This window comes from Mizuhopecten yessoensis, unplaced genomic scaffold (assembly GCF_002113885.1).
Source record: "Mizuhopecten yessoensis strain PY_sf001 unplaced genomic scaffold, ASM211388v2 scaffold11013, whole genome shotgun sequence".
NCBI classification, from domain to species: Eukaryota; Metazoa; Mollusca; class Bivalvia; order Pectinida; family Pectinidae; genus Mizuhopecten; species Mizuhopecten yessoensis.
The window spans coordinates 887,509-903,105 of record NW_018408835.1 but is presented as its reverse complement, the minus strand read 5'-3'; the positions used below and the strand labels follow the sequence as shown (position 1 = coordinate 903,105).

The following is a 15,597-nucleotide window of genomic DNA, read 5'->3' as shown; positions in this document are numbered from 1 at the left end:
TTTTAATACATTGATTTACAGCATTCGGAAAAAAGTGACACATTCCCAACACGCAAAGCAGATATTGTTTTCAATATCATTGTGGTTTTATTTGATCAGCAGACACGATAAGGTCTTCTGCACGGCCCAAATATTTCATAATTGTAGAAATCCATTTCCATGATTCTATTTTAAATAAAACCTTACGGATGATCCAAACGTTGTAATATTTGAAGATTTTTGTTGCTTTTCGGGTTCATATTTATTTTCATTTTTACTGTTATCATAATTAATTTTTGTTTTTATTTAGTGTTGTCTTTCTTTCTTTGTTTTTGAACTTGTGTTTTTTGTTTATTGTTTTATTTTGTTTCGTCTTGTGTCTAAATAATTCTTTTGTTTGTGTTTGGTGTGCATTTTTTTTTTTTTTTTTTTTTTGTGAGCGTCTGTTTTTTGACTGGCTGACAGACTGATTTTGAATTTTCTTTTACAAAGGGTTTATTAAAACTACTTTTATCCATGCATTGAGTATGTTATTTATCCTTACCACTGAACAGATGATATGGCAATATAGGAAATAAATATATACAAGTTACCTTTTGTATCACTAAATACGGACATATTGGATTTCAAAGTCGGGACAAAAAGTCCAAACAAACCGAAGGAGACAACCATACAAACAAATCGAAAAATCAAACAAACAAGAAAGGCATCAAAACTTAAGATACAAATGTTCAATGTTTGCTAGTTAATCCTTGAAGTTTTAAATAACAATACGAGAAACTCTGAATAATGTCTACTGGTGTAAGTTTTAAAACCGTTGTTGATTTAATGATATTTATCATTAAAATGAAAACAAACAAACAATACGTGAGATAGACTTATCCATTCATTTTGCTTTTTGTAAATACTCTCATTGTTGAGCCTTCAATGTTTCTAAATGCCCTAACGGTTAAGTTGTTTTCTGCAACCTGACAATGCTTTTTGAGACTTCTCTGTTCGTCCAACCCATTGGTCATGCTGTTTGAAGCCTTGTTCACTTTCTATACAATGTTTAAAAAAATATGAGTCACATCCGTATTTTTCCTACCATATAAAACCTTTTCATATCTCCTAAACTGAACTTGCCTGTTTTTAATTTTACATGTACTTGTATCAGAATTGGTTTGGATCGTTTGATTCAGAATGTCACATTACTCGGCTAGCAGACTAAGCAGGTTTGTAGTCTTAATATGGACCGGATATTGACCAAGGACACAGATATTGCGCGCAGGAATACTCAATCAGTCATTCTGTGAAAGGTCCGGTTGGCCGAAATGAATTACTACACGATTGGACAATCCCATCGCTATTGATACCCAAGTTAAATTGGGCCACGTTACGATCAATAATTTCTTGGCCCGCCCCCTTACTTTGTAATACCCTCACTCCTCTTCCTCATCTAGCCTTATGATATAGTTGTAGCAGGCGACGCTCCCCTGAAATGGCGGAGTTGCAAATTGGCATTTGACGCATTTGGCGGGAGTTTGGTTTCCGGTTCAATACATACGTTGATATCTGTGATGATATATTAGTTCATATCCACTATACTACATCAATGTGTTTATGGTAAAATATTAAAGACAAGTACACACTAATCGCGGATTCAGTCCGTAACGGACAAAAGTGGTAATGACCATATTTTTGAAATACATTGTACATATATATTAACGTTTAAAATGTTGCTTTGAGTAATTCCTCAGTAAATCAACCAATTTGACGAGACAATATAATATTCTATAGCGGTTCCGAATATATTCCCGTGGTGCCCAGTTGGGTCATAAATTCACAAATAAATTCGAACATAATTAATCCTGTATAAGCTTCCTTATTTATTTTGATCACTGGGAAGATGTAAAATTAAAAGTAAAAAGCGAAAGTTCTAGAAATATACCGCATTTTTGTGCAACGACCATCAGAAGCTGCAGTCCGAGTCTACACCAGACATTGCGCAATCGCTTCGTTTGAACCACGCGTCGTGTTATCTCCCGAGCTATAAACTTCTCAATTCTGTCTTTGCTTTACAACATCAATTAGCTGTAATTGCGAGGACATCGATCTCTTGAGACTATTCTTGTGCATTCCTATTTGTGAGAATGCATATAACAATAGCATCAAACCATCAGGACGCTTCCTTAACGACCAGGTCTGCTGTCAGCTCTCCCCGGATTTCTACAGAATGTCCTGTCGAAGATTTCCGTACAAGTTTACAACCCTCGAATCACGACTTCCCCGTACAAAGCATTGTTAGATTAACGTGACGCCTGCTAACAATTCTAGTGTAAGGTTTGTTTTTGAAGAGCTTTAACTTTTTTATGTATATTATATTATTTTATTATTGTCATGTCTTAAAACAATCTAAATCCAAATACCAATGATTTAATTTTTGATCATTCGTTGTGGTATTTAATGACATTTTGAATATAATTCTTGAAGATTTAATTGTTATAAAGCTAACTATACGTGGTGTTATGATCTCTTAGCTCAGCAATGCTGTCTCAAGAGGAATGAATACCAATCGAAAAACAAAAGAGCGGCTTATATTCTGGGATTACGCTAGGAGACTAACTGGCATCTTTTATATATCTTCTGGTTATTTTTGGATCGAGAGGGATATTTGGATTTTGATAGTCGTATCTCGACACCATGTAACACGTGATTAATTTCACTTCAGATCCCCCGTTTTGTCTTCGTTACAACGTGCGTACGTGTTTAATTAAACTATTTCTATCAAGATGTACTTCAGACATTTGTCCTCGCAACTGGGACCGGAATTTACAACACCGATGCATCTATATTTAAAGGTATATGCGAATATTTTCAAGACCTATTTAAGTTAAAGAGATAAGCTGACCTACAAATTATAACGGTGATCTGTGTTAGAGTTATCTCCCTAAAGAATATAATATTTACACTCCACAATATTCCTGTGATTTGTATCAGAGTTATCGCCCTTAAGGGTATATGTTTCTTGATACATATATACTTCATTTATTTAACAACAATTATGAAACAATTTATTTCAACTTATTTTATTCTCTCTTGTTGGCCCGAATGTAAGCGTGCGGGGTCTTAATATGGGAGGAAACCGGAGCACTCGGAGCAAACCCACGTGGTCGGGCAGGTGTCCCTATACATTTTCACGCCCGATTGGGGAATCGAACCCCGGTCGCCTTGTTGAAAGGCGAGTGCACTATTCGCTCCGCCACCCGACCACCCAAGAGTTTTGATACATTGTACAGTAATTTTCAGTAGAGTAGTCTCCCTTATAAATCCAACCTTGAACACTTTCACGAGTGTCATCAATCTATTAGCATATTTCATGTTACCATTCATAACAGGAATACTATATGCGCCTAAAGGTAGAGCTCTTTTAAAAAGGAGATAAAAACATGTACTTAGGTAGGGTAGCATATAGCCTTAAGCCCACACAAACATAGAAGTTTACCAATCATGTCTGTAGATGAATTGAAATTCAGATCAGGGTTTGCTGTCTCTGATACTTTTTGTGTTTACTACAAATGTATATATACCGGAAAATCTTTGCAACAGGTCCACTTTTGCCTTTTCGCCCTTTGTTTCATATATGAGGGCATCGTTTCATAAAGACAAGTAAATATACATGTGGGTAATAAAAGACTTGGGGCGTTATGGGAAATATTTGGCCTCATAAAAAGTTTAAAAAAATATTTGAATTAATTTATCAATTTCTGTTATAAACATCATATTGGTATTAATCAATTTCTGTTATAAACATCATATTGGTTTTAATCAATTTCTGTTTTAAACATCATATTGGTATTAATCAATTTCTGTTATAAACATCATATTGGTTAATTGAGGCTATCTTTTTGGTGCAGATTTCTTCCAATGCGCATGCGTAGATGCCCTACCATAGCAACGGAATTGCGTTGCTTTGCAGAAATAGACAAAATATGGAGATTTTGAACAGTTAGCGTGCAGAAATGAAAGCCTCCGCATGTAGCTAACAAAAAGTCATTTCTGCGAATGAACACGGGTATGACAATGTTTAAGTACATGTATATTAGTTATTTATTTGTTTGATGCACGCAGAGGCTTTCAAAACATTAAGAGAGTTTACTTAATTTCCGTCGAAATGACCAATTTTCAATTAAATAGCACAAAACAAACGATATTCACGCATTTTTTTTAATGAAAAATTCGGGTTTATGTGTTTCATTGTAATGCTCGTTCTCCAAAACCAGTTGTCAAATAAATTTGAAATTTCATAATTACATACATCATTTACTCCAGATTTCGAATATAACAACTAATTTTAAATCCCTGATGAGCCCGAAAAAATGACCTTTTACGCTAGTCCTTTGAAGGGTAGACATAACACTTAGCGAAAAGAATGGCGAGTATTAAATTGGCGATAATTCCTATTATACGGGATTTATGTATTCATGGTATTTACTTATTTTTCAATTACCTAACGCCAACGGCCATGAAAATAAAATTAAAAAATCTAGGATAAGCATCTAAATGAAGTTCATTCGGTGACTTTGTTCTTCCACATACGCTGTTATGGGCACTTTGGTTACATAACCATTCAATCAGCGTTCACTGTGTTTTATAAATTATCAAAGAATCGCACGCGGTAAACAGACTGTGATCAAACGATTTCGTCATCGCTGTAACAGTCGATGTACCTGATTTGTCATCAAAATGAAGTGCTTTCTTCGATAACGCATTTAAGCGTTTCTGGTTTTTGAAAGTGGATGACATTCTGTAGGCATATTCTAGCATAATTTTTAAATTCGATCTTTTTAAATGATCCTGCCTCGTTAAGAATCTGTCTCGCGAATCAAAAGACGACAAAAGTCGCTGGGTATCCCTAGTCTTAATTACCCTAACAAGGTAGTTATGAAGTCGCAAAGCTATTGTGCAATATATCTCAATAATCAAAGTATAGAAGATCGAAGTAGTTCATTCCTGATCAGATGTGTAGCTGAATATGTCTGTAATACTAAAATTAAAATGTGATCAGCTTTCAATGTCTTGAAATTTCTTAAAATACGTGTTTTTTGTCATTTTGTTTTATTTATTTTAAAACTTTTGTTTTCAGATGATTTTCTAGAATTTTTCTATATGTAGATTTTTTATGAACATAAAGTGTATTTACATAGCAAGGCAGAATTTCTCAAATTTACTAAGATTAACTTTCTTTGTTCCTTGATTGCAAATAAGATAAAAGATACAAGAAATAATATTAGTATAATAGCTTTTAGGTAAACCTTTTAAGCTTTAATTTTTTTAATTTTTACTACTCGGTTCATAAAAGATTTGTCAACCAAACGTTAAAATGTGTTACGTCAAAGTAGGGCTTATAATGATTTTTTTCCCTTTTTTATCCAATGACAGATACGATAAATGTTGAAATAGCTTAAAATGTACTGAAGTTTGACATTGACTCTCTGTGATAATATACACAGTCCTATTTCTTTAGGTGCTTTACAACTAAATACTAGGATTTGTCATTAAGTTGAGGATACTTGAATCAAAAAGTCCAGATTACTCGTTATGTAACATGAAAGGAATCGACATCAAGGCTGCAAGGAGATGCTCTTAATGTTATTCAGCATGGCTAATGTCCTGATTAATTGAATACCCTAGCTTCATATTGTTATCGTAAAGACAGCTATAAAATAGCAAAAACATCCCACATCACCAGCATTCGAGGACAGTATCAAAATTCCTTGTTGATACGGTTATTAGTAAACACAGCAAAACAAGGAGACACCAAAACAGATAGGAATTTTCAGAATCTTTGAGGTCAGTTAAAAAACCAGAAAACAACATTTTGTGAGCATTAGTTAAAACGTATTCAAATACGAAAATGGGCTAATATGGATATCCATTTATCATGTTATGGTAAAGACAATCTACCCTTGTATGGCTTGTCTACATAGCTGTACAAATGGACAACTACATACTGGGAATACATTTTGTGATGGACTACTGTCCTTTTAGTCTAATATTGATCTGAATTACTTTTGTGTATTAAAAGACAATCTGCACTTGTATGTTTTGTCTATATAGCTGTACAAATGGACACCTACATACTGGGAAGTTAACATTGTGATAGACTGGTGTCTATTTAGTGTGAATCAAAACTGGGAAAAGCTCCGATTCTATCGGCACATGAATCGTACTCTGAATAAGCTGCCATTTATAACTCGTAGAAGCAGAGGTCTTAAAAAACATCCCGCTCCGTAGGTCCGTAAGCTCGGAAATGACTGGTTCCTGGACAAACAATCGGTTCAGGTGCTATGGACAACGACATTCCGATTAAGTCTTACGCTCTGTCTCTATGTATCATTAAGCTCGATCACTAAATAAGCGGCCGTTCCGTTGATCACAAGGCTCAGAGAGTTGAGATCAAATAAACCCCGCCTCTATCGGCCAACAGACTCGGATAATTGACCAGCGGAACAGCTTAGAATTCGATTTCGAAATAAGACGCCATTGTCTGAAAATCACACAGTTTCGAAAGAAAGAAACTCAATAACGATGCATCAAGCTAACTTATCGTGACGACCTGCCTTCCAGACCTACACCAAATCACCTCAAATCTGTAAACCTAAATCTTTAACTAAATCAGAAAGTGTAAGCTTAAATTTGTTTCTTTGAAAATACTGGTAAGTGCTGACAAAACAAATTTCCGTTGGCGGCATTCTGATCCATTATCTGATTTTAGACATTTCAGACACAGCAGTGATTACAAATTCAATGATGGATGACTCCGCCGAGAATGATTGTGTGTTTCCTTACTTTAATTGTCTCTGTGGTATATGGTACTTCATCAACTCCTCCTTGACATACTGCAGTTAACATTTGGGTATGTAAATGGTTACCTTGGTAAAAGTAACGCACGTGACAGGTCGAGTAACTGACTACTACATGTACATACTATTACCTGGTATCCGTGGTTGCGCACGCGACGTGTCGAATAACTGACTACTACATAATATTACCTGGTATCCGTGGTTACGCACGTGACGGGTCGAATAACTGACTACATAATAAACCCGGTACATGTATCCGTGGTAACGCACGTGACAGGTCGAGTAACTGACTGCTACATAACATTAACTGGTATCCATGGTTACGCAAGTGACTGAGTACCCGAATTTAACCAATAGATTCAGGAAAACACCTTGTTACCTTGGTAACAGGTTCCATTGAAAAACACACATTCAATTTCAAACATATTTATCTGAAAAAAAACACCTTGTATATTTGTCGGAATTTTTTTTCTATAAAATTCATTCAAATGTACTAATGACAGTTAGGGAACACGTTGCATCCCGGATGAAATCTGACCAATCAAACTGAATTGAACATTGACTGCGGGACTTACTTGTTGAGTTTCCGGATGGTAGACTTGAGGGCCTGAAAGTCTGGCCTCTCCATGGGATCTTCAGACCAACACTTTCGGATCACTTCAGCAAGCTCGTCACACGGACAGTCTGCCTCTTCCAGCGTGGGTCGGAAATAAGGCTTTAAACCATTCTTCACCTTCTGGTGTATTTCTGTAACGGGCGGAAATGACGTCATTATAACCTATACCATATATATCTACTTACTAAACGGAAATAACTACGAGTATTGCAGAAAATCGATTTATGTTCATGTATAGTAATGTTGGTGATTGTGTTGAAACTGACGTTTACACGAAACAAAAGTGGAAACATGAAATACCTAGAATGAAATGGTACATGATAATTATTCGTGAAACACATTCTCGCAACTAATTTTTCAAAAACAATATATTTATTTCTCGAAATTCGAATAATAAGCAGTATAAAATATTTTTAATGTCACGCTTACATTGAAAATACTTTGTGTTTTACGTATTCAAGGCAATTTTTTTTTATTTCTTATTAAGTCTTTTTAGCTACTAATATATAATGTTTTAAATGGACATGCCGAACCTTGGAAAATACAGTATGCTATTTGTGTTTATACCGAGTAGGGGTTATTTATGTTGGAAATACATTTGGAGAATTTCTATATGATCTTATATTGCACAATGCAGTATATAATGGGTTCTTTGATGATTATGGCTAAAAATGCATGGTTTGAAACAATCAAGATATAGTAGAAGAGATGAGAGGAAAGGCGGCACTTTTTCAAAGACGCATGCGACATTTCCAGTATTAGTATCATGCACTGAATTTGTTTAAATAGAAATGTACAGTTATGATATGTTTGTGTTCATAATGAAACAAAATCACATAAAATCATCGTATATACCTGAAAAACAAAATATAGATTTGTACTATTTTTTTTTTGTACTTTGTCCAATCAGAGGCCGCATTATTCAAATAATTTTCACGGTTGGACCAAGCAAACCATATTGCTCAAAACATTTATTTTTCTAATCTTATGGTAGATCATGAGTTAATTGACATTTATCGTTCTAGGTTGGTATTCGGCAATATTGTACACGTACCTAGTAAATGTCAATCTGTGTATACTGACATGAAAGCAAGGCCACACATAGCTTTATCAAATGGACACCCTCAAAACCTTTAATTCATCAAACTCTAGTCAAAATCAAAAGGGGTGAAATGTCGACGTCGACATATCAGTGGTGATCGAGATATCAGATGATGATCGACACCAATTCTGACCGTGCACTTTGCATTTCAATAGATCGTCATTAATGTTAGCGTTCTGTTTTTGATGACCAGAGTTATCGTCCCTTATTGATCCTGGCCCAACACTATATTGCATTGCTTTGTGTTGCCTCGTGACCAAGGTAATTTACCCTTCAAATCAATTCTGATACTTTTTACGCAGGTATAATGAAAATAGACGGAGGCCATTTACGCTAGAGAAAATACAATGTATTGTCAGGTAGAAATTACCAAAACATCAATTCACCTGACTAGATTTGTAATCGTTACGCGTACAGAAATCTTATCCTTATGTCTCATGTTAGGAATTCGATCTGTTATTTTGTTACTGATGATGAAAACATTAACTTGAACTAAACAGCTATTTTGAGGCGTGTGTCATTCCCTTGGTGAATTTATATTACCTGTACAGGTAAATGTTTAAATCAATAAGTGCATGATTCTAATCTTCAACAGGCTTAATCAAACATTCGTTGCCAAAAGCACACATTTTAAGGTCTTTTTTAATTTGCTGGTTTATTATTTTTTGTTTTTTTATTATTACGAAACTGAAAACAAAACATGAATGTTCTGGAATTCTAAATGATTCATCTCAAATAACATACCACAAAGCACTCGTTTTGTTACAAATACAATGTACTTGAAAATAGACAGAAATTTGAACATTTAACTTTCATATCTATTAACGTAACGCTACTCAAATCCCCTCAAAGCATTCAAGGACCTCGTGTGTTGTACTAGTATACAATTTTCAGAAACACGGGTTTCGCCTTATTAAAGTATTAAAATCACATTGCAGATTTCTGTTCAGTGTATAAACCTATAGAAGTCACTAAGTAGTACATCCAGCCATGGTTTATTTTGAAATCAGTCTGTATAGTGTTTACTGTAGACCGCAGTGCTGCCAAATACAGTTTCAGATAAACATCAGTTCCATTTATGTGGCAATTGTAAACACGCAAGAAGGTGTGTACAACACGTGAGCTTACCATTCAGTTTGCTAGTCTTAATGAGGATACATCAGCTATACTTGTGTACTGTAAATAGCCACGCACTTTGCACAAGCCGACGTACACTGTACCACATAGTAAACCACATTCCACACCAACTTTACCTTAAGACACGTTGTTTCACAAGCTATTTATTTCACAATGAGCTCCAATGAAAAAGATAGCACTTTGCAACCCGCAATACATAGCATTTTATAGCAGAGTATACAACAACATGTTGGACCACGCGTCACATAGCGACAGTCAACACACTGCGCCATCTTGCACATCAAAACACAAGACAGATTGCGCCAAAAGAGAGGTTACGCTAGAAGATACGCTGCACTTCAGGAGACGTTGCACCGCTCGACATACACATTGTATTGCGCTTAAAAGCCACATTGTATCATAAAACAAGTTGCGCCAAAAGATACATTACACTTTAGGTCACGTGTTACCACAAGTAAAGTCGCATTACAAGACAAACGCTCCAATAAACACTTTGCACAACAACGTCACAAGACACTTAATGGCGATGCAGCACAAGTCTTACTTCATAACAATAAAACTTGATCTTACCCCGAGAGTACAGATATTTTGTCTCGACCCAAGCAAGGAAGAATAGCCTTTTCTCCCAACCTTGAAAAGGAATTGCTTCTATGAAAAAGGGAAGGCATAATACGTCAACTAATCGAAAAACAAGTGACGTCACTATAATGTTTGTCATTGTGACGTCACAGTATGCTAAGTGTTTGGCATCATGTGAATTTTCGAAGGGTTGAAATCCCAATCTAGGGAGATGAATATCTATATGTAACACTGCAAAATTCAAAGCATTCTTGTGATGACTTCAATGCATTGTGGGTATGACGTCGATGCGTTGTTGACGTGGCGCCACGTGATCATGCATGTAAGTTATGACTATAGAATCCCCTGGATGATACTAAACTAGTATGACCTTCAAACACCTCAAGGGTAGGATGACAGTGACTACTAATCTGACTCCTTAGTGTGATATTCCTAAATTCCCGACCCGAGGTTTACCTCCGGATGAGGATAAACATTCAAGAATATCACCCTGATGGTTTACATTTCTCTGGCAAACCTTTATCGCAGAAATAAATGCTTTTTCTCCTCAAAAACATGTTTAAGCATTGGTTATCCTCATCTGTACTCTTTTTATCTTGATTTGTCAATTATCCTTTGCGTCCAAAGCAAATTGTTACGTCATGTTGTTTTGCTCCTGTGCTGTCGTCGTATAGCGATTTTCTACGTGCTAACAAACACATGGCATGACAGAGAAATGATACCATACGTCTAGAGTAAATTTGGAACAGGCAGAACGGGAGAAAAATCTTCGAAGAGTGAAAGAAAATGATGGCTTATCTCGGGAAAAGCGGAAATGTATCTTCCCATAGTAAGAGAGTAAGGGTTGTTTTTAACCGGGTGTGAAGTTTTAACAAATTGTACCAATAGGCGCTTTGTAACTAATAGCAAAGAAACAAAGAATGCCCAGATGTTTGGAAAATGATATACATTTCACCCTGCCATACAATATTTATTCTGATGCTCAGCTCTTTCATCGGTCACTTGACATAATGTGTCAGTAATTACATAGAATCCACAGATATATTGGACATATATACGTACTGTTTAACGTCCCTATCAACAGCTATATATGGTCATTTAAGGACGGCCTCCACTGTGTGCAAGATGCATGCGTGTAGTGTATGCGTGTGTGTTTTGGGAGGCTGCGATATGTTTGTGTTTGTCTCCTTGTGATAGCGCAGAAACTGATGCCGACTTTATAGTGCTATCTCACTGAAACATAATGCCGAAGACACCCAGCAGGACACCCCACCCGGTCACATTATACTGACAACGGGCGAACCATTCGTCCCACTCCTAAATTGCTGAGCGTTAATTTGGAGTAGAAACTACCATTTGTACAGACTATGTGACGTATTGTACTTGCTAGACTCTGTGACGTATTGTACTTACTAGACTCTGTGACGTATTGTACTTACTAGACTCTGTGATGTATTGTACTTACTAGACTCTGTGACGTATTGTACTTACTAGACTCTGTGACGTATTGTACTTACTCTATTGGTATACTGGTCATTACCAGACAGGTTACATTTAAAACACATAATAACAAAATGTATCACGAGACACGTGTCTCATATCATGACACATTACATTATTGGACACTTTACATATTTTCCTTAAAGACACACTGGACCAAAAAAGACATTTCTTCATCATTTTCTTACCCTAACGACACATTACCTTGAAATTAAAATCTTAAGACACATTTCTTCATCAGACACCACATCTAAAGACACATTTCATCATCAGACATTTTGTATCTTAAGACACATACACACTTTGCATTTACCAACAAGTTGGATCATCAGACACTTTGAACCCAAACCATATTTGTTGAATGGCACTTTGAACAAAAAAAAAGTACTTCATACTCAGACACTTTGAACTGAATGTCACCTTACCTTAAACTTAGCATCTTAAGACCCCTTTCTTTCTCATAAACTTGACACCTTAAGACAAACTGCATACGTACACACGTAAAAACAAAAACAAATAGCATCATCATACTCTTTGTATACATGTATAAGACACTCATAACGTCAGACGCTTTGCATTTGAAGACACTTTGAACCTGTTTCTTAATATTATCGAACATTAAAGATTTGAAGACACGTTTTAGCATCAGACACTTTATATCCTAAGACAATTTATCTTCAGACACTTTAGATCTTAAGACACATTGCAGTATCACTATTTTGAACCTAAAACAGATAACATCATCATAAGCTTTGCATATAAGACACACATTACGTCAGACATTGTGCATTTAACGACACCTTGAACCGTGAATTCATAACATTATCAGACATTAAAGATCTTACGACACATTACAACATCCTAATAGTTGAATGTAAGACACATTACGTTAGACACTTTGAACCTCAATTGATAACATTATCAGGCAGTTTGACCCCAAAGACACATTTCGTCATCCGACGTTTTTTTCCTATATCAGGTGTTAGTAATGATGAGACATATTTCCCCATAAGACACTTTGTATACGTACGCACAAAGCGCAAATAGACACATCATATACTTAGTACCTGCGTCTGAACTCTTGGCTGAACTCTCGACGTCCATTTGGTTGTTGTTGAAAGGAACGTCCATGTTTACTCTTCACATATAGGTAGTAAACAGTGGTGTAATTCTTTGACTCCGTACTCACACGAACAGTTAGCAAACACGTATCTCCTGCGTCAACTCCGTATTCACGATTGCAGGGTGTAAACGGTAATAAGTTTATTAATATCCTACGTAATCGCCCGGAAACGTGGCAAACAGTTACAACTCCTTATACTCAGTACTCACAAGTACAGTTAGCAAACAGAAGTCTACTTCGTTGATTTCGTACTCGCAATGACAGGTAGCTAACAGTTATCTTCTCCGAGAACTCCGCACTGACAAGTAAGCAAACAGAAGTCTACTTCGTTGATTCCGTGCGCGCAATGACAGGTAGCTAACAGTTATCTTCTCCGAGAACTCCGTACTCACAAGTACAGTTAGAAAACAGAAGTCTACTTCGTTGATTCCGTACTCACTAGCGCTTGAGTACAATGATATACACCTAAATATATCAGTTCACAATAGTTACTACTCCTTTTACTTTGTTCGTACACGGGAAGGTAGCGAACAGTTATAGTTTCCTTTCGCTCCGTTGTCACATGAAGAGGAAACAAACAGTTATACAATTCCTGTACTCCACACGCTGTTAACTGTACACATGGACTCAAGAATTCCTCAAAAAACTTTCCAATTGAAATATAAGAGTTGCTGAAACTGGTTTCCGATCACATAAGAACGGCTAATTGCGTTGTGTGCACATGGCCTGCTCGATACCTGCACGTTTTCCTTAATGCCACGTATCTATCCGAAACGTACTGATCGATGATTTGTCTTGGAACATTCCAGTCTGAAGATACGAACAACTTACTGACACGTCACTCCGTTTATCACGTGACAACTAAATAAAACACACGTGATTTTTTTATTTAATTTTATTTTTATAAACATCAAATGTTTTCCTGAAAATATCAATCCTTGTAGACTTTTCTTGAGCACAAATTTAAGACGAGTCTTTCAGATTGCTAATTCTCCGAAACTTGATACAGTCTGTTAGTATGAATAGTTAACTACCAGCATACTGTCTGGTATTTAACGATATTCAGTCCCCTTGATATTTGTGATGGTCAGTGACCTAATTATATAAGATATCCCGCCATCTCTTATTTAATTACTATACCTTGGCACTGTGTTATTCGTAAAATCTGTTCACTTAACATTAATGATATCCAATAGCCTCGCTGTAAAATATCTTGTAGCCTCACTTTGAAGAATATCTTGGAGCCTCGCTATGAAGTATATTAAGAAGCCTCGCTATGAAATAAATCCTATAACATCGCTTTAAAACATATGCAGTCTATTTGCTACTTAGTATAAACAGTAGCCTTGCTTTTCAATATAAACAATAGTCTCGCTTTGAAATATATCAAACAGCCTTGCAAAAATAAATGTCCGGTCTGCTTTTCAGAACTCAAAATAGTCCTGCAATTCAGAATAGTACAAACAGTAGCCTAGCTATTCCGTGAAAACGATTGCCTTTTTGTCTTGCTGTTCAGCAAAATAGCTTCAATATTCAGCGTACAAAGTACGTCGCCTTGCAATTCAATTTCCTAAACAGTCAACTCAGTACCCGTACTTTACCATACTACACGGGGCTATGGCAGGTCCCTGTATCACGAAACACTGTAACACTGTGATACCACGATCTAATCAGCCTTTCTCTACCACAATGATCCAATCCGTCTGTCCTAATCCCCTGCGGCCACGTTCCACAAGGAAATCAGAGATTATAAATGGTTCCTGGAGATGTTTTACATAAAATGTATGCCCACTTCATTCATTTCATTCACAGAAATGATTTGTAGATATTGAATATTCTCCAAACAAGTAACTGCCAATACCAGAAGGTGATTACGTTGCAATATTCATGAGTCCCCTTAGTTCTCAATGCAGGTGGTGTGCGTCGGATATTTTTGTCAAGCGTTCCAAATACAGCGATCAGGAGAAGCTGTGGCCGATTAATCTGTAAAATGCCAATATCGTTCTTGTCACGTGACTATCAGAGAGCCGTATTTGCAAACATAATTCGCAGCACGTGTCGCTCGCCGATCATTGCTCCAGCTGGTTGATGTTTAGTGGTAAATATGGATCCCACTCAGCATGTTCGGTAATAAGCCCATTTAATACACGCTCGTTAACGTGGTCATAAAGGGAGTCCTGGTGATAATTGACTTTGTTTGGTGTCCATAAAAAGAATTGGCTATATCTGGAATTATTTGATACCAGAGGTATAGTTAATTGAATTATTGTATCTCGTGACTTCTTGAAACCTTCGAACTAGTAAACAAGTAGACAAACGTCATTCATCGCAGAGTAACAATTGTTCAATAAAAACCAGAAATTTAATTGTCTTTATCAAACAATGTCAGAACATGGTAGTCTATTGTCAATAGCTGTCGATTTTTTTTCCCGATGAATCTTATGTTTCTTTCAACACGTCCTGTTATAAAGTCATTGCAATTAACAAGCTTATCACACGACTCAATCAATAATAGTACACATTTTGTTCCCCGAATTTCTTTTGCATAACCAATATGAACTTCTCGGTAGCATTCGTTTACAGCAGTAATTGCGTTTTCAAGTAAAGACACCAAGGGGAATAGAAACACTGTCTTGCTATAGGTAGCAAATAGCAAATACTGCTATTTTCAAAACAATGATCAGAACAAGATATGTCCACTGTTCGTGAAAAAAGT

The 15,597-nt window shown here is 36.2% G+C and overlaps 1 protein-coding gene across 7 annotated transcripts in view; it reads right to left on the bottom strand.

Moving 5' to 3' along the window:
• Positions 1 to 15,597, bottom strand: part of LOC110464603 (atrial natriuretic peptide receptor 1-like) — a 405,449-nt gene that overhangs the window by 22,642 nt on the left and 367,210 nt on the right. For all 7 annotated transcript variants that reach the window (XM_021519912.1, XM_021519909.1, XM_021519914.1 and 4 more), the window contains one exon: positions 7,400 to 7,571. In XM_021519912.1, coding sequence (XP_021375587.1) covers positions 7,400 to 7,571 — 172 coding nt within the window. The remainder of the gene's footprint in view (positions 1 to 7,399; positions 7,572 to 15,597) is intronic.